Here is a 17,921-nt window from a genome sequence, read left to right as displayed (position 1 = left end):
GACAACATCGTCATAGATAAAATGGTAGAGGTTCTTTCGTCTTTAGATGTATTTATGATATCGGCTTCTGTTTTTTAATGTTCTCTTTCCTCCAGTAACAAAAACTCTAGAAAGTAGAAACAATTAATTATTTTAATCAGAAAGAGAGAGCGACCTTTGCGTGACTGAGAAATAAAAAATTATATTGATTATTATTTCTTAATTTATATTTTTTCTACCTTTGCTAGTGGTTCAGTTTCTCGTTGAGAATTGCAGAGACATGGATTTACATCGATGGCTTTGAGTTCGGTTTCAGCGAAACGAAGCGTTCGTTTAAGTGCTGTTCTGAGTCAGTAAGTACTTTCAGCAGCTTTCGTGGTTCATCTTTTGGTGTCGAGTATCTGTTAGTTAAGTGTGCTCAATTCACAGGCTTTTGAAGCTGGTGGTGGTGGAAAGTCCGGTTTTGTAATTTGGCGAAGTTGGGTTTTATTTTTTTTTTGCCTTAATGCTTTGTCTGTAGGCGAATTTTGGGTTTAAGATTGTCTGTGTGATTTATTCTTCGATTTTTAGTTTCTCTTTTGGCATGTTGATTTCTTCTGATTTGATGTTCATTTGTTAGTTTGGTTTTGGAGTTGTTTGGATTGGATTTTGTATTTTGCAGTATTGTGGGTGGAATTTCCATGGTTTGTGAGTGGAAATTTTGCTTTGTTTGTTTAATTTTTATGATTTATTTAAAGTTTGTTCTCTTCTGGGACTAGGGTTTTGATCTTCTTGTCCGGTAAATTATTGATTTGAGTAGATTTTAGACTTGGGTGCGTGAGGGAATTGGTTTTGTTTGAGAATTCCATCGATTTAATACGCCATTTTCTTAGAATTTTAGCTTAGTCTCTTATTGTGATTTAGTTGCGTTTGGCTGATTACTGTTTCTTAAGAGGAACATTCCTTTTGGACATTTTGTGAAAAAGTGGGCTTTTCTATGAGTTCAATTCCTTAATAGTGTATTAGTTGAATTTCTGATAATTTCGAGCTCAACTTTGTTCTGTTGCGTTAGTGGGACAGAGTACAGCTTACCAATGTTCTTGGCGGGACAATTCGGGTGTCTTTCAGGAAGGATTTGCCATTGATGTCTCTTCTTTCACTTGATCTTTCTATACTCATTTATTTATGGGTTATTCTGGCTCTTTTGATTAGAAACAGATTTCTTTGTGTGGTGGCTAGGCTATAACTCCCATCCCTTTCTTTGTCTTTGCATGCATTAATCTTGTCATCTCCTTTGGTTATCCTGATCACTTTGTTGGTGCGATTGGATAGGGAATTGAAAGCTTTCGAAGTTAAATAGTATGGAGTCAGAATCTGAAAATGTGAATCGACTTGAGCTTGGAGCACAAAACATTCCAGTTTCCGCAGTCTCTTCTCAACCTTGGTGGCGGTATAATGCTGTCCCACCAACTACAGTAGCAGAGAATGCATCAAAATCACGTTCAATGGATGATATAAATAGTGGGTTGGTGAGCAAAGCAAGGCAATCACAAACCAATGCTGTGCCGGAGAAGGAAGCCAATGTTAGTAAAGAAACACAGACTTCTATGGCACCACCATCTGGTACTTTTCTTTGTCTCTGTGCTTGACCATATTATTCTTGTTGTTTCCTTCTCAGAACAAAGAAAAATTGTTATTTTCTGAATCAGTGAAAACCAGTTCCTAGTTCTTAGTACTGTTCACCTGGTTGGCTTCAAATGATTCTTGAACCCAATATTCATCTTAGATTGTCTGGGTCTTAAAAAATACGTAGTTGGAACTAAGAGAAGGAAAAAGGGAAAAAGTGCAATGCATTTTTGTCCAGATTGGATGGTCAGTTTCCAATTTACCACTGGAAAAAGGATGAGGATTTACTTTTTGGCTCATTTCAATCCCTCTTAATATTTTACGGTAGGATTCCAATGATGCATGTAGCCATGTATTGTTTTTTAATCTTATTGTACTTCTCACAGTAGGTATTAGTTTAATCATATGAGTATCAGTTGAGAAGAGAGAATAGATTGGCTTGTCAATGAGATAGAGGCCACCACTTTATTTAGAATCTTGAGAATATTACAAATATGGTATGATTTCACAATCACACACACACAATTAACACATTAAACATGTGCATAATGAACCTGGACACTTTAATGTATCCGGGCCAGGGTCACGGATTGATGGGTCATCCTTTAAGACTCCCCCTCAAGCTGGTGCATAGATATCCTACATGCCTAACTTGGAGATAATTGGATGGAAGGATTTAACCGTTAAGCCTTTAGTGAAAACATCGGCCAGTTGGTTTTCAGTTGTAACAAATGGAGTGCAAATTAGACCTTCTTCAATCTTCTCCTTGATGAAGTGTCGATCAATTTCAACGTGTTTTGTCTTATCATGCTGAACAGGGTTATGAGCTATACTGATTGTAGCTTTATTGTCACAGTAGAGTTTCAGACGTCCTTCCGGTGCAACTCCCAAATCCTAGAGAAGTTTCTTCAACCAAATAAGTTCACAAATCCCTTGTGCCATAGCCTTGTATTCTGCCTCAGCATGGGACTTGGAAACCACAAATTGCTTCTTGCTTCTCCAAGTTATCAAATTCCCTCCAAGGAATCTATAATACCCTAAAGCGGATCTTCGATCATCAATGGAGCCAGCCTAGTCAGCATCAGTAAAGGTTTCTAACTTCAGGTTCCCATTATTTGAGAATAGAATACCCTTTCCAGGAGCTAACTTTAAATATCGAAGAATTCTGTAAATTGCCTCAAGATGTACAGTCTTCGGATCATGAAGAAAACGACTGACAACTCCTACGGCATAGGCAATGTTTGGCCTGGTGTGAGACAAATATATAAGTCTGCCAACGAGATGTAGATATCACTCTTTTTCTACTGAGTTACCACTAGTGCCGCTGAGTTAGTGATTAACTTCAATGGGAGAATCTACGGCTTGCAACCGAGCATCCCAGTCTCTTCAAGAAGGTCTAGGACATACTTCCTTTGGGAAATGAAGATTCCTGTAGTGGATCTAGCTACTTCAATTCCCCAAAAGTACTTGAGGTGCCCTAGGTCCTTAGTTTCGAACTCTGTTGCTAGTCGAGTCTTTAGAAGGGAGATTTCATCCTGATCATCTCCAGTGATTACTAAATCATCTACATAAACAATAAGTGCAGTGACTTTGCCAGTTCTGTGCTTGGCAAATAGGGTATGATCCGCATTACTTTGTTTGAAGCCAAACTTCAGCATAGCCTTCTAAAATCTGCTGAACCAGGCACGGGGAGACTGTTTCAATCCATTAAGTGATTTTTGGAGTCTACACACTTTCCCGATTGTAGCTGATGATTTAAAGCCGGGAGGAAGGCATTTTTCAAATCCAATTGCTGAAGGTCCCATCCCATGTTTGCAGCACAAGATAACAAGGCTCGAACATAGTTCATTTTTGCTACTGGGGCAAACGTTTCTTGGTAATCAATGCCATAGGTCTAAGTGAATCCTTTGGCAACCAGTATGGCCTTATAACGCGTAATGGTTCCATCTGCATTTTGCTTTATTATGAATACCCACTTGCATCCAACTAGCTTCTTTCCATTAGGACAAGGCACAAGTTCCCAAGTATCATTTTTCTTTAAGGCTTGCATCTCCTCTACCATGGCATTCTTCCATTTTGGGTCTGTGAGCTTTCTTCCAAACCAGTGGAACAGACATAGGAGACAGAGAAGAAACAAAGGCACAGTAGGAGGGGATAATGACTTATAAGATACAAAGTTGGAAATAGGGTGTTTGGTGCAATCCCTCACTCCTTTTCTAAGAGCAATTGGGGATCATTAGGATTATGAGGAGATTCATTACCAGTTGCTTGGATTGGTAGAACCTTCTCGGGAGGCGTAGATGAACATGGTATGTTTGGGATAGTCTTTCTCTTATGTCTGGAGTAGATGGTGAAATCCTTTTGTTTAGCATTAATCTCATCAGTGTGCTCCCCCTAAAGATGAACAATATCAATGACAAAAGGAGACCAAGGATTCTCTTCTTCTAGGGTCTCCCCCTAAAGAGACGACTGGTAATAAGGTTCGTCCGCATGAGAAGTCATGTCCATTGTAACAAACAATTTTTTGGAGGGAGGATGATAACACTTATAACCTTTTTGAGAAGCATAATACACAAGGAAGATGCACTTGAAAGCCCTTGGGTCAAGTTTTGACCGAGAAGGGGAAGAGTTGTGGGCAAAGCAGACACACCCAAAAAAAAATACAAGGAGGAAGATGAGAAGCAATGGTGGGATCAGGAAGCTGGCTGGCTGGTGTTTGGAAATCAAGAGCAGCAAAAGGAACTCTATTAATAAGAAAGGCAGCAGTAAGCACAACATCACCCAAAAAACACTTAGGAACCTGAGTGGTAAACATCAGAGAGTGAGTGACCTCCAGAAGATGGCGGTTCTTTCGTTTGGGGATACCATTTTGCTCAGGTGTGCGGACACAGAAGGTTTGGGAGAGAATTCCATAGGTATCGAGATACTGGAGAAAAGAGCCATCAGTGTATTCCGTCCCATTGTCACTGCAAAGAACTTTAACCTAAGCATTGAACTGAGTTTGGATCATCTTGTGAAAAGACTGAAAACAAGAGAACGAATATAGATCCAGGTTGATTGAGTGTAGTTATCAATAAAAGTGATAAACCATTGAAACCCACCCCGAGCAACTATTCGAGAAGGACTCCATAAGTCAGAATGAATAATAGAGAAAAAAAATCAAACTTTTATTATCACTAGAAAAATATGAGGATCGAGTGTACTTAGCAAGTTCACAGATATCACAGTTATAGTGATCCAAGTTACATTGTTTGAATAAAGAAGGAAACAAACGATGTAAAATATAGAAAGAGGGGTGACCGAGAAGGCGATGCCAGTGATGGAGCTGTCAGAGAGCACTGTCTCCACGGGTAATATGAGCTGAAACCGGGGAGGGAGCAGTATCATATGGTTCCAATTAGTAAAGACCATCCCGCACTCTACCATATCCAATTGTTGCCCCCGTTGCTAGGTCTTGAAAAACACAATGAGAAGAAAAGAAGTGCATAGAACAATTAAGGTTAGTAGTAAGATGGTGAATGGAAAGCAAGTTGGCTCAAAGATCGGGAACATGTAAGACAGAAGATAAATAAATACTAGGAGTGCAGGAGATAGACCCTTTACCAGAAATAGCAGATAGTGAACCATTAGCGACCTGAACCTTATCTTTGCCCGGACAAGGGGTATAAGAGGTAAACAGGTCCGAGGAGCTGGTCATTTGATCTGAGGCTCCAGAATCAAGTAGCCACGAAGAATCAGTATGGGAAGAGGTAAGAAAAATACCTGATTAGGCTAAATGTGAAGCAGGGGATGGAGAGGAAGCCGTGGTAGAAGAGGAAGAGCCAATCTGGGTCATTATACGTTGGAGCTGAGTCACAAGTTGTTCTGCAGACATAGGTGAAGTACTAGTAGCCTTAGAAGTTTCAATCAAGTGTGCCTGAGCCAGAGGACGAGTAGAACCAGCTTTCCCGTCCTTTCCACCCCCTTTGGGACGATCATGTAATTTCCAGCAAGTCTCCCTAGTATGACGAGGGCGGCCACAGTAGTCACATTGAACTGGAGGATGAGTAGAACCAGCAATATCCAGAGGTAAAGACGTCTGTGTTGTAGTAATAAAGACTGAGGTGGTGCTGTAGGAGGCATCATGATAGTATGGCAGTGATCCTCATTCTGAAACATATTATAGGCTTCAAGTAGAGTTGGAAAGGTACTCCTGTTGAGAACTTGAATCCTTATTTGATCATACTTTGGATTAAGACCAGTGAGGAAAGCATAGACTCGTTCCATTTCACGTTCCTTCGCAAACGTGGCAGCATTAGTAGGGCTGCTAATGGTAACAGGGTGATAGAAGTCCAATTGTTGCCATAAAGTCATTAAGGCAGAATAATAGGCAGACACAAAGAGATCCTTCTGTTTAGTTTCTTGAGCTTGACGACGAATTTCATAAATTTGGGCATAATTGCTGACATGACCATAAGTATTCTTCGCAGCATCCCATAACTCCTTGGCTGAGTTGAGAAGGACAAATGTGGAACTAATGGAGGATTCCATGGAGTTCAACAAGAATGACATGATCAAGGCGTCATTAGCTAACCAATTGTCCTTGGCTGGAGAGTCAGTGGGCATAGGGGTATCACCATTAATATAGCCTAAAAAATGATTATCATGGATGGTAAGGAGGCAGGCGCGAGACCAGGCTAAGTAATTCGATCCATTCAACTAAGTGGGGCCGGGTTGTAGAGTAGGACTGATGCAGAACATCCGGTAGGTTCGAGCCCAGCCCAGGTTCAAGTCCAGCCCAGTTCTGTCCAGCCTGGACTGAAGTAACTCTGGCCCTTACAGCAATTTCGTGGACTCCTTGGGTGGCCAAATTTGGCCCTACAAGTGAACAGCAGTTTGTGACTTTTCATTTCTCTAGGTAGATTTATTATTCTTGTTTGTAGTTCCTATGTATGGGAATTAGTTGCTAGATTTTTGGGGGATTGTTTCTATGTATGGGCGGTTGTTCCTAGGTGTTGTAATTCTATCTAGCTTGGGAATTCCAACAGTCTATTTATTAGCATGTAATCAAAGGTTCAACTGAAGCTTTTCCTCCCCTATAAATAGAATTCGTGGAGGCTGTTTCTGCAGCCAGAATTGAAAAAAAAGAAAAAGAACTCTCCTCTTGAAGGACCATATCCTGTGGACTCAGGTGGGCTGTGGATCTCAGCAACTACATTCAAAAGTGGATCTCTTTTGGTGGACCTAGGTGGAATCCTACAGTGGGCTCTAGTGGATCTCTAGCAGCCAAAATTATCTTTTAATTTCTGTTTATCTTCTTTTCCTTATTTTCAACTTCAACCATCATCCTTATCATACCCACCACCAATCACATCTTCATCACAATCTATCCTTTCATTCCCCTTCATTTGCAGCCTTTCTCTACATTAAAACCTCCAACCGTGGCCCCTTTCTTTACCTTCCATTGAACCAGAATCAACCCTGGCAGCAGCCAATCTTTGACTGCACTAGGAAGAGCATGAGGTAGACCCTTTACCGGAAATAGCAGAAAGAGAACCATCAGAAACTCAGACCTTGTCCTTGCCCAAACAAGGGGTTATAAGAGGCAAACAAGTCCGAGGAGCGGGTCATATGATCTGAGGCTCCAGAATCAATTAGCCACGAAAAGTCAGTATGAGAGGATGCAGGAAAAATACCTGACTGGGCTAAATGAGAAGCAGGTGAGGTAGAGGAAGCCGTGGTAGAAGAGGCAGAACCAAGCTGAGTCACCATATGTTGGAACTGAGTCACAAGTTGTTCTGCAGACATAGATAGAGTACCAGCAATGACCTCTGTAGTCTCATTTAAGTGAGCTTGAGGATGAGTAGAACCAGATTTTCCGCCCTTCTCATCCCCTTTGGGACTACCATGTAATTTCCAGCAAGTTTCTTGAGCGTGACGTGGGTGGCCACAGTGGTCACATTTTACGGGATCACGAGAAGTACCAGCCTTGCTAACCGAATCAGCACTGTCCAGAGGTAAAGAGGACTGTGGTGTAGTAACTAGAGCAGAGCGAGGAGGGGAAGTAGGAGGCATCAAGACAGAACGGCGATGATGCTCATGCTGAATAATATTGTAGGCTTCAAGTAGTGTAGGGAATGTTCTCCTGTTCAAAACCTGAATGCGTATCTGATCATGCTCAGGATTAAATCCAATGAGGAAGGCATATACTCGTTTCATTTCACGTTCCTTCACAAATGTGGCTGCATCAATGGGGCTGGTCACGGTAACAAGATGATAGAAATCCAATTGTTGTCATAATGTCATAAGAGCAGAGTAATAGGCAGACACAGAAAAGTCCTGTCTAGTTTCTTGAGCTTGACGACAAATTTCATAGATTTGGGCATAGTTGTTGGCTTGACCGTAAGTGTGCTTCGCAGCATCCCATAACTCCTTGGCTGAATTAAGGAGGACAAAGCTGGAACCAATGGAAGACTCCATGGAGTTCAATAGGAACGACATGATCAGGGCATCATTAGCTAACCAGTTATCCATAACTGGAGTTTCAGTGGGCATTGGTGTGTCACTAGTAATATAGCCCAAAAAATGATTACCAAGAATGGTAAGGAGGCAGGCATGAGACCATGCGAGGTAATTTGATTCATTCAACTTAATGGGTCCTGGTTGGAGAGAGTGATGATGGTGAGGGGCAGTAGGGCGACTCAGGTCGCCGCTCCTAGTACCAATTGTTATGCTAGAACCCTCCATTAAAAGGACCAAACAAATGCACTAAAGTTGGGAAGAAAGTCATTACTCACAACACATAAAAGGAAAAAGATTCTAACGAAGCAGTGGCAGCAAGCACAAAAGACCAAGCACACAACAGAGGTGTGCAAATGAAGGCTAGAGAAGCACAGGCAGGCCAGGCGGAGCTTAGGCAAAGAGGCAGGAGGCCATGGAGGCCTAAGTAGAGGCAGCAGGGGCCACAATGGAACTGGCGCAGGGTGGCAAAGCCAGGTGAGGCTGGCGGGCGACTGGGGCAGGAGGCCTTGGAGGTTGGAAGCAGGGAGCAAGAGGTGATGTAGGAGAATCTTGGACCGGACCAACCCAACTAGTGCACTACCTTGGACCGACCCAAACCCAATTGCATGGAGATGAACCGGATCCAAATATGGTTTTTTTCTGGTAGATATTTAGAATTTTATTATTTATTTTATTGGGATAAATATGTAAGGAGATCTTTTAATTTGGGTTGGATTCATAGGATGAGTTTTAGTAAGTTTTAAATTGCCTTTTTTTGGTTAAAAGTCCTAGAATAGTTGTTTCCTTGTTTAAGTCTTTTATTTTCTTATTTATATGCTTGTAATCAATGTATTGAGATTATTGAAGAATGAATTGAAGCCTAAGGCTGTGTGCGTGTGCACTCTTCTCTCCCCCCCTTCTTCTTCTTCTCGCGGTTTCGTCTCTTCCCCCCTTCCCCCTGCAATTCTGATTTCTTTCTAGCTTTTCCTTTCTCCTTTCCGGTCCCCCATTATCTGGTATCAAAGCCGAAGGATCCCATCTTCCTCTTTCCCTCTCTTCCCCATTCTATTCTTCTTCCTTTCTTTTCTTCCCTATTCTCTCTTTCCTGTTACTGTTCTGAGGTACAGTGAAAAAAAAAAACACCCTTCGACTCCAGCGACCGCCACTCCCATTCGATTCCAACCTCTTAGCAAAACTCAACCACCTTCCCTTTCCTTTCTTCCTCGCTGTAACAGCGAACCAAAAAAAAAATCGTCTCTGCCCCTTTCCCGCATCAACCCTCTCTCTCCAATCTGCCGCTGAAACCTTACCCCAGTCCATCCTTCCATTTCAGTTTCCCATTCCCCAGCAGTTCCATAAAGAAAAGAAAAGGCCACTGTCAATTCCAGCGACAAGCTCCCACAACCCTTGCCTTATTTTTCCCTTCCTCAATCGATTCCCTTCCCCTCGCCCTCGTATTCCACCAGCAACCAGAAACCCAAAAAAAAAAAAGAAAAAAAGAAAGAATCAAGAAGAGACGAAGAGAACCAGAAAAAAAAAAAAATCTAGAAGAGAAGCAGCGAACCAAACAAAAGAAAAGAAGAGAGAGAGAGACATAGGAATCATACCTGGTTCCATCGTTGAGGTCGAAGTTACCGTTGTTTGACATCACCGCCTCTTCGTCTAAGTCGTCGAGTCCTAATCGAACTCAAACTGCTCTGTCCACAGTCACAACACACCGTCAAACTCCATTCCTCACTGTTCTCTGGAGTAGCAGACTCCAAATAGGACTGTTGGGTAAACCTACGGTTCCTCTTTTTGCTTGTGTCTTTTTTTTTTTATATTTATTTCCTAAACTGTCATCCCCTTTTAATCTAATTCTGATTTCCCTTATTTTCGTTTTATTCCAAGTATACCCCTCCCTCTTACGGTTCCTTTATGTTTCCTTTTTTTTTTTTTATTATTTTTGTTCCCCATAATACCCTCGTCTTTCTCTCTCATTTCTTTTTTTTCCTCTAATTTTATTAGTTTTCAAGTTTACCCCTCCCCACCCATCAATACACCATATTTCTTTTCTTCTCTTTAAATCCACTACCCAAATGAGTCATGAACAGTGGACCAGAATACTTCAACAAAATGACGAAGCCATAAGAGTCCTTCAAGCAAACCATGAATGGTTGAAGACTGAATTAAAGCTCCAAAAACATGACAAAGTCATAAGAGCCCTTCAAGCAAACCATGAATTGTTGAAGGCCGAGTTAAAGCTCCATGATCAGATTTCGACCCAGGCGGTTGAAGATCACAATGAAATCAACGATCCAATCGAAAAATTGAAATTCCATGATCAGATTTCAACCCAAGCAGTTGAAGATCACAATGAAATCAACAGTCCGATCGAAGAATTGAAATTCCATGGTCAGATTTCAATCCAGGCAATGCCGTTGGCTGATGAACATCAAGAAATCGTAACGGATCAGATTTTAATCCAGGCAATGCCATTGGCCCATGAACATCAAGAAATCGTGGCTGTTGATCGTTTAGTTGATCCATTTGAATATGTGCTTTCCCATGGTTACTTCAATCAAGAATTTCAGCTCGTGGATTTTATACAAAGTTGGACGTGGACTGATAGTTGACGTCAATCGCAAGTTTTTGATTCTCTCGTTCTACAAAACTCATGGACGAGTTTTTCTGAACTCCGAGAGAATTGATGAAGGAGAATCTTGGACCGGGCCAACCCAACTAGTGCACTACCTTGGACCGACCCAAACCCAGTTACACGGAGATGAACTGGATCCAAGTATGGTTTTCCTGGTAGATATTTAGAATTTTATTATTTATTTTATTTGGATAATTATGTAAGGAAATCTTTTAATTTGGGTAGGATTCATAGGATGAGTTTTAGTAAGTTTTAGATTATCTTTTTTTTTGTTAAGTTGTCCTAGAATAGTTGTTTCCTTGTTTAAATCTTTTATTTTCTAATTTATATGCTTGTAACCAACGTATTGAGATTATTGAAGAATGAATTGAAGCCTAAGGCTGTGTGCGTGAGCACTCTTCTCTCCCCCCCCCCCCCCTTTCTTCTTCTTGTCACGGTTTCTTCTCTTCCCCCCTTGCAATTCTGATTTCTTTCTCCTTTCCGGTCCCCCATTAAGAGGCCCTTGGAGGTCGGCAGCAGGGAGCGAGAGGCCCCTGGAGGTCGGCAGCAGTGGGCGGAGGCCCCTGGTTTTGTTCGACAGGGGGCTGGAGGCCCTTAGACGATCACTAGTGGGCTAGGGCAGGGCCCTAGTAGATGCGGACAGAGGGCAAGGGCCCTGGGAGGCGCAAAGGCAGTGATGGAGCGGCCATTGGAGCCGAATGGTGGTGGCGGATATAGGTGGCAATGGCGATCAGTGGTTGTTAGAGACTGTCATACATGGTACGACATGCGCTGGTGCATGTTCAGTCAACCATGTCTGACGCGGTGAGGCCAGAGCCTCGAGATCGGTGGTGGTGCTCTACTGGCAGCGGCGGTGGAAAAAAACAAAATTATTTTTTGTAGGGTTTTTTGGCGCTCTGATACTAAGTTGAGAAAAAGAAAAAGAAAGAGAAAGAGAATGATTTGGCTTGTCAAGATGACAGAGGCCACTACTTTATTTATAATCTAGGATAATTACAAATATGGAAGATTTACTCAAGCACAATTAACATGTGCATAATGAATCTAGACACTCTAGTATACCTAGTTACATTACACACTTCAACAAGGGAACTAAAGAGAACCGAACCGAACCAGGTCAATCCCAAATCCTTCAACACCTACCTCATCAGGAAGGATGTGGCTAATTGGTCTCAATGGAAAAATGTGGAAACCTTTGTTGGGTTTTGTAAACCTGCTCATCTTGGTTGTATTTGTCTGAAAGTACGAATTACTTCTTTTTGTTAGGACAACAGGAAAAAAATGTTAAAATGAACATGTAGAACTTTTTTAAGGGGGGGGGGGGGGAGGGGTTTGTAACCGAACATATAGAAATGACCTGTCTAACAGTGTGCTCCAAAAAAATAAAAGAAAGGATTAAAAATTAGAAGTGTGCAAGAAGAAGCTGTTCCCATCTCTTTGTCAGTCATCCTTGAATAATTGCCACAGCTGTAAGATACCCCCAGGAAAACTTCCAGGTCTTATAATTCATTTGTAGTTGTTGCCCATGTTATAATATACAGACCAATAACAGCTATCATGTAAGGTCAGGTTTCAAACTATTCATCAAACATATGCCGCTTCTTCTCCTTCCATGACCTACAAGAAATCTAAACAGCAACAATTATCCACTAAATCATAGCACATTTGGATTATGCTCCAGAGAAGGCCAGGAAGTGAATATTAACTTCAGCTGAGAAGGGAGCACAAAAGGTCTGTTGCTTCCATATTGCATTTGCATAAAGAGCGTCTAATGGCGAGTTTAAATACTCTATAGACTGAAACACTTTGTCCAAAGAAACAGCCCATGTAAACACATCAACCCTGCGAGGAGTGTAGTCTTCACTGTTGTTATTGTAACGTTTATATATGAGCTTCTCTGGGTATGTCCTCCTCACATGACGCAGACAAATTATGTCCAAGTTGTATCTAGGGCAAGGGAATAGACTGTTCGTGGGAGTTAGCTTATCTTTTTTGTTTTGGGTGGATGTAGGGTTGGGGGGGGGGGGGGGTTCAATGTCTCTATTATTTCATGGCCATGTTTGACATTGACTCATTTGCTTCTAAGTTACTAAAAGGATGCCTAGCCAAGGAGATCTTGTCAGGTTTGTTTTTCCTTGGAACCTGGATCACTATTTTCTGGGTCCTTGTCTAGTCGGCTTACTTGCATCTTCAACTGGTGGAACTATATTGCTCCTGTTTGTAATGTAAGGTTAAATCACGAATGATCTAACCCCATGCAGGATCTTGATCTTAATCAATAAACTTCAGATTAAGGGAACAAATCAGCAAAGAAAACAGAAGATAGAAGAGAAGACGGAGGGATAGAAGGGAAATGGGGATAGAGGGCTATCTCAGCCGTGGGTCTCTCACTCTCAACTCTCTCAGTTGATCTCTTAGCCTTTCTCAGGACAATGGTTTGCAAAAACAAACTTCATTTTTTTTCTTTCATTCTATCTAAAACTTACAATAAGGCCTCTATATATAGTGAGGGCTTAGCCAAGTGAACACTAGTAAATACTTGCTGAGAAGCTGCTTACAAGCTGTTGAGGAGAAGCTGCTGCCGAGAAGCTGCTTAGGGAATGGCTTGATGGAGACAAATTGGCTGGTCCAATTCTGTCCCAAAGTTAGGGACTGGTTAGACTCGAGCTGACTGGTCTTGGCTGGACTGGATCTTCTTCCTTCGATTGTATGTCAGCCATGCATGGGGCTGGGATCTACATCAGTTTGACACCCAACTTCTTCATTGGTTACTTCTAAATAAATTCCTTTTCTATAAACATTTCACCCTTTTGGGAGAATCTTTTTCCTTTTAACTTTTTTTGATTTGGTAATGTGCTGCCAAACTGTTCTCTGATGGCTTGTTTTGCAGATAAAGCATTTTGTGCTAAAACATTCAAGGGACTTGTCACATTTTTTTAACCAAGAGTTAGAAATGACCAGTTGACATGACAAATCAGGATTTCTCTGGTCGTCCGGTAGAAATGCACCAATGAGAAATGATTGGAACTACATTCTATAAAGGACGAGTTTAAATGCTATTTGTCCTTTTTCCTGGTCTCATTTTCTTTCTCGGTTCTTTGAGCTTGTGAAATTGCTTGTAGATTTTCCTATTGATATGCTTTGTAATATATGATATATTCATTGGTTATTATTTCTTTTATATAATCTGGATTGGATTACTTTCAGGTTCAGATGGAATTCCTCCAACAATTGGTGAATGCCTTGTACCACATACCCAACTTGAACTTGTTGGTCATTCAGTTGTAAGCATTTTTTTCTTTCTCTATAACCAGCGGGAACTTGGCCATTTCTTTCCTCTCATCATTTCCCGCCCCCCCCCCCCCCCACCCAAAATATTTAAAATTCTCAATGTTGTTATTGCTCCATTTGCTCAGGTAGTCATCTTGATGCAGTTACACACTGGGTTAATTAGGGGTTACTTTGCAATTTATTTTTATTATCTTATTCACGTGAAAGAGTCGTAGGAGATAGACTAGTTAGTGTTGAATTCTATTTTCAGTTTTAGAGTTTGATTAGGAAACCTTCTTTCTTTTTTGGCCTTTTCTTTTATATATGTAAGCAAGACCATCAAAATCAGTCAAGTTTTGGAATTGAATGAAGTTTATTTGAGTTAACTATGCTACTGTATTATGGTTGCTTACCTGTCTGTTCAATCCAGAACTACTTCTTTGGTCTGGCTTTCATAACTCACTTTATCTATTTTCTTGACTGTCTTTCTTTTTCTTGTTTCTGATCATCCATCCGTCCTATCCTGTGCTGTTGTGATGTTCTTTGCGGTTTGGGGTACTTCGTTTCAGGTGGTACTGGCAGCTTCCAATCTTGAGCTCGAACTCCTTTGATTCTTATCGGACCATCCAAGGTTTTACGACATAATCCTTTTGCTAGAAACGGCCCATATTGCAGATTTTGGTTTTGAAATCTGAACTCGATTGAAAGTTCTAACCAGAACTTCAAGTCTGGTTCTTATCGGACCATCCAAGGTTTTACGACATAATCCTTTTGCTAGAAACAGCCCATATTGCAGATTTTGGTTTTGAAATCTGAACTCGATTGAAAGTTCTAACCAGAACTTCAAGTCTGGTTCCTAGTGTACCGCCACTACTGATTTCAGAGATTATTTTCAATTGCAATAATCCATTACCTAGTCTGTTACTCATTGCATTTAGGAGGGCTGGGAGTCGTGATTTATTGCCTGAAATCTTGAGTCAGTCGGTGCTATATCGAAGGAGATCCTTCACCCGAAAGCAAATCAGATCTACCACTGGTTGTGTGCAGTCGCAAGGAAGAAGAGGAATTCTTCTTTGGGACAGATTCTTGCTTGTTTACATAATTACTCTTCTAGTCCTTTGTTATTCTATTCCACTACATCCGTAATATTTGTTTCCTGAAATACCCCCCCCACTTGAGTAATTGTTGCCAGACGTCCTTAATTCTACTTCGCTTCATTTGTTGGTCCTAAACTCCCATATAATTGCGGAATTGCCACTTAATCATTATTTTTTTATATATTTATCATTCTTGTGGTTCCATTGTGAACCCATAATCAGGGTTATTGAACCGGAATTGCACCACATCTTTTATATGAAATCATGAATATGTTCATTGGATGGTTTTGGATATACAGGACTGCTGAAATGATCTAAATTTTCTTCTTCTTTTTTTTTTTATGCGACAGGCTTGTGCTCCCTTTGCATATTCCGATCCGTATTATGGGGGAGTAGTTACTGCGTACGGAGCTCAGGCTTTGGTATGCAACCTGTGGTCTTCTGTGCATATATGGTTAAATTGATCAGATCCGTCTAATGAGGTTGATTTACATCAGATTGATTCATTCCATTAGTTGGGTTGTGATTTGGTTTCTATGCAAACATTATTAGATGTGAAGGTCTCTCTCATGTAATCTGTTCTATTTTGTTGATCTATACATTTAGGTGAGATCCCAGTTTTCTCATTTCTGGTTCACCTGAATTGATGTCTACATCCAATTCATGGGGTGCATATTTGTTATTTATTTAATGGGATATAAGGATGTGAAACTTTGATGTGCTCTGCGCTAATGAGACTATTGATGCCATATATAGGAAAAAAATTATCACTAAATAGATCTTTGTAACCATGAAAGTTCTGCCTAATGATTCTCTTCAATTGACAGGCACATTCTCATTTGGTTGGAATGCATCACAGCAGAATGCCTTTACCCCTGGAAATGGCAGAGGAGCCTGTTTACGTGAATGCCAAGCAGTACCATGGAATTTTAAGGCGGAGACAATCACGTGCAAAGGCTGAACTAGAAAAGAAACTGATAAAAGCTAGAAAGGTAGATAAATTATACGATTTAAATAATATAAAATTCCTTCAACTTGATTGCTTACCCTTATTTATGAATCATATTGTCTCATATTTGTTAGCAACTTTGATTGCTTACCCTTTTTTTTTGTTTGAGCTCATCCACAGATTCCATGTTTCTACTGTTCACAGTAATAGCTGGTTTTAAGTGAAACATTTCATTCTTTTTGAATGTTCCGACTTCACAGCATTTACACCCAACTAGATGGACCCCGAGGGATTTCTTTTATTTGCCCCGTAATTCTATTCTGCTCTCCTTCATTGGGATGAAATTAAGGCCTACTCTAAATACTTGTTTCAGTTGTTTTGTGAACTGAAATAGGTGTTAAAAGGGTACCCCCAAAAATAAAAAGTTGTAAAGGCCTACCATGTACCTTGCATGGATGGCCCGGCTAGTAGAGATTTAAAAAGACTGTTATAGTCTTTTATTTGTAAGAAATTCAGTGGTCAGTATATTGCAGTTTTTTTGTGTGATTCATTGTACCAGATTATCAGTAGAAATTCTTTCTGAATACGACACGTGGGTTGACTTGACATTTTTTTCTACAGCCTTACCTTCATGAATCTCGGCACCAGCATGCTATGAGAAGAGCAAGAGGTTGTGGAGGCCGTTTTCTCAATACAAAGAAACTTGACAATAATGGCTCTAAGTCCACACCTGAGAAGGGTGCAAGTTTTGGTGCAGCCCCTTATACCCAGTCAGGGAGTTCATCCGGTTCTGAAGCATTGCCATCTGAGTCAACTGCTAACATATGTTCTTCTAATAATCAAAAAGAAGTAAAGGGGCCTTTGGATCAGGAAATGTACTCCAATGGCAGTGGCTGCTACCAACATCATCAGGGCTTCTCGCTGTCTAAATTTCATTCGCTCACAGAGGAAAGGGGGGAGGAAGGAGACTGCTCGGGCCAGCAGCGGGGAAGCATAACGGTGAATCAGGCCCCAAACAGGGTCCTCACCATCCAATGAGCACCCACTTGTGTGGGCTCCAAGGGTCTCCTCCAGTATCATTATATATGTCCCATCACTGCTATCTTTAAAACTGGTCTAGTACTTTGGTCATTTGCATCTTTGTTGGTGTGAAAGGTGTTCGTGTTCGACAGAGATGTCTTCAACATGTTACCTTGGACCGAACATGGGAGAAATGGTAGGAAGGTGATACCGGAGGCACAAAGGCCCATCCGACCCGAGAGATGGGAGAGGGAAACCCCTGTTTATCTGGTGTTTGTACGGCAATTCATTCTTGGCTTGGTTGTGTGTTTTTAGGGGAAGAAAAGGGCCAGGGAAATATGGTAGCTTTGTGGTTTCTAAGTATAGCATGGTTCCTGCTCTTTTCCTTATTCCCCAGATTTTTCTCCTGTATAACGTATTGTAGAATTAAATGTTATGGATGTGAAGGATTAAATTTGACAGATGTGAAAAAACAAACACCTCCTAATATGTTATGGTCAAAACCATTTTGGTTTGAGGATTTCACACACTTTTAAAACATGATCTGGTTATGTATAGACCTCTTTGATTAACAGAAGTCTTGGCCTATGTGAACCTTCTTTGTGTTTCATCTTGTTCTTTTACTCTAGTTTGCTTCAATGTGGAATGCTAATGTAGTGTACCTTAAAATAACATCCCAAGTTCCTGCCCATGTGTCTTCGGACGCTCTTTTTTAAAGGAGCATCAGGCTATAGAATTCTCCTTGCTTCAGGTTGTGCAGAAAGTGTGGCTTGATTGGATTACATTCTACGGACACTACAACGACGAGAGTTCCTCGATCACTCAATTCAGGCTATTCCATGAGATCGAGGAGGGTGGTCTACGATCAGAAGATCATTTGGGG

At 41.0% G+C, this 17,921-nt stretch overlaps 1 protein-coding gene across 2 annotated transcripts; it reads left to right on the top strand.

Moving 5' to 3' along the window:
• The first annotated feature begins 219 nt into the window (after window positions 1-219).
• Window positions 220-17,394, top strand: LOC122642988 (nuclear transcription factor Y subunit A-1-like). 2 transcript variants are annotated; one of them, XM_043836616.1, is made up of 6 exons: window positions 220-332; window positions 1,291-1,581; window positions 13,910-13,986; window positions 15,420-15,491; window positions 15,897-16,070; window positions 16,640-17,394. In XM_043836616.1, exons 2-6 carry the CDS (start codon window positions 1,320-1,322, stop codon window positions 17,054-17,056), a joined length of 1,002 nt encoding a protein of 333 aa, XP_043692551.1. In that variant the 5' UTR covers window positions 220-332; window positions 1,291-1,319; the 3' UTR covers window positions 17,057-17,394. The 2 variants fall into 2 exon arrangements, with proteins under 2 accessions (XP_043692551.1, XP_043692553.1); XM_043836618.1 differs by having other exon boundaries at window positions 226-332; window positions 15,897-16,061.
• Window positions 17,395-17,921: the final 527 nt, after the last annotated feature.

The sequence above is a fragment of the Telopea speciosissima genome, chromosome 10 (genome assembly GCF_018873765.1).
Source record: "Telopea speciosissima isolate NSW1024214 ecotype Mountain lineage chromosome 10, Tspe_v1, whole genome shotgun sequence".
NCBI classification, from domain to species: domain Eukaryota; kingdom Viridiplantae; phylum Streptophyta; class Magnoliopsida; order Proteales; family Proteaceae; genus Telopea; species Telopea speciosissima.
The sequence above is the reverse complement of the archived record's forward strand: the minus strand, read 5'-3'. Positions and strand labels throughout refer to the sequence as shown.

Bases quoted from the DNA above. Each gene is read 5' to 3' on its own strand.
- LOC122642988 (XM_043836616.1), top strand. From the start codon at position 1,320: ATGGAGTCAGAATCTGAAAATGTGAATCGACTTGAGCTTGGAGCACAA. The intron at 1,582-13,909 runs GTACTTTTCTTT...GATTACTTTCAG, and splicing joins TTCTATGGCACCACCATCTG to GTTCAGATGGAATTCCTCCA. The intron at 16,071-16,639 runs TTATACGATTTA...TTTTTTCTACAG, and splicing joins AAGCTAGAAAGGTAGATAAA to CCTTACCTTCATGAATCTCG.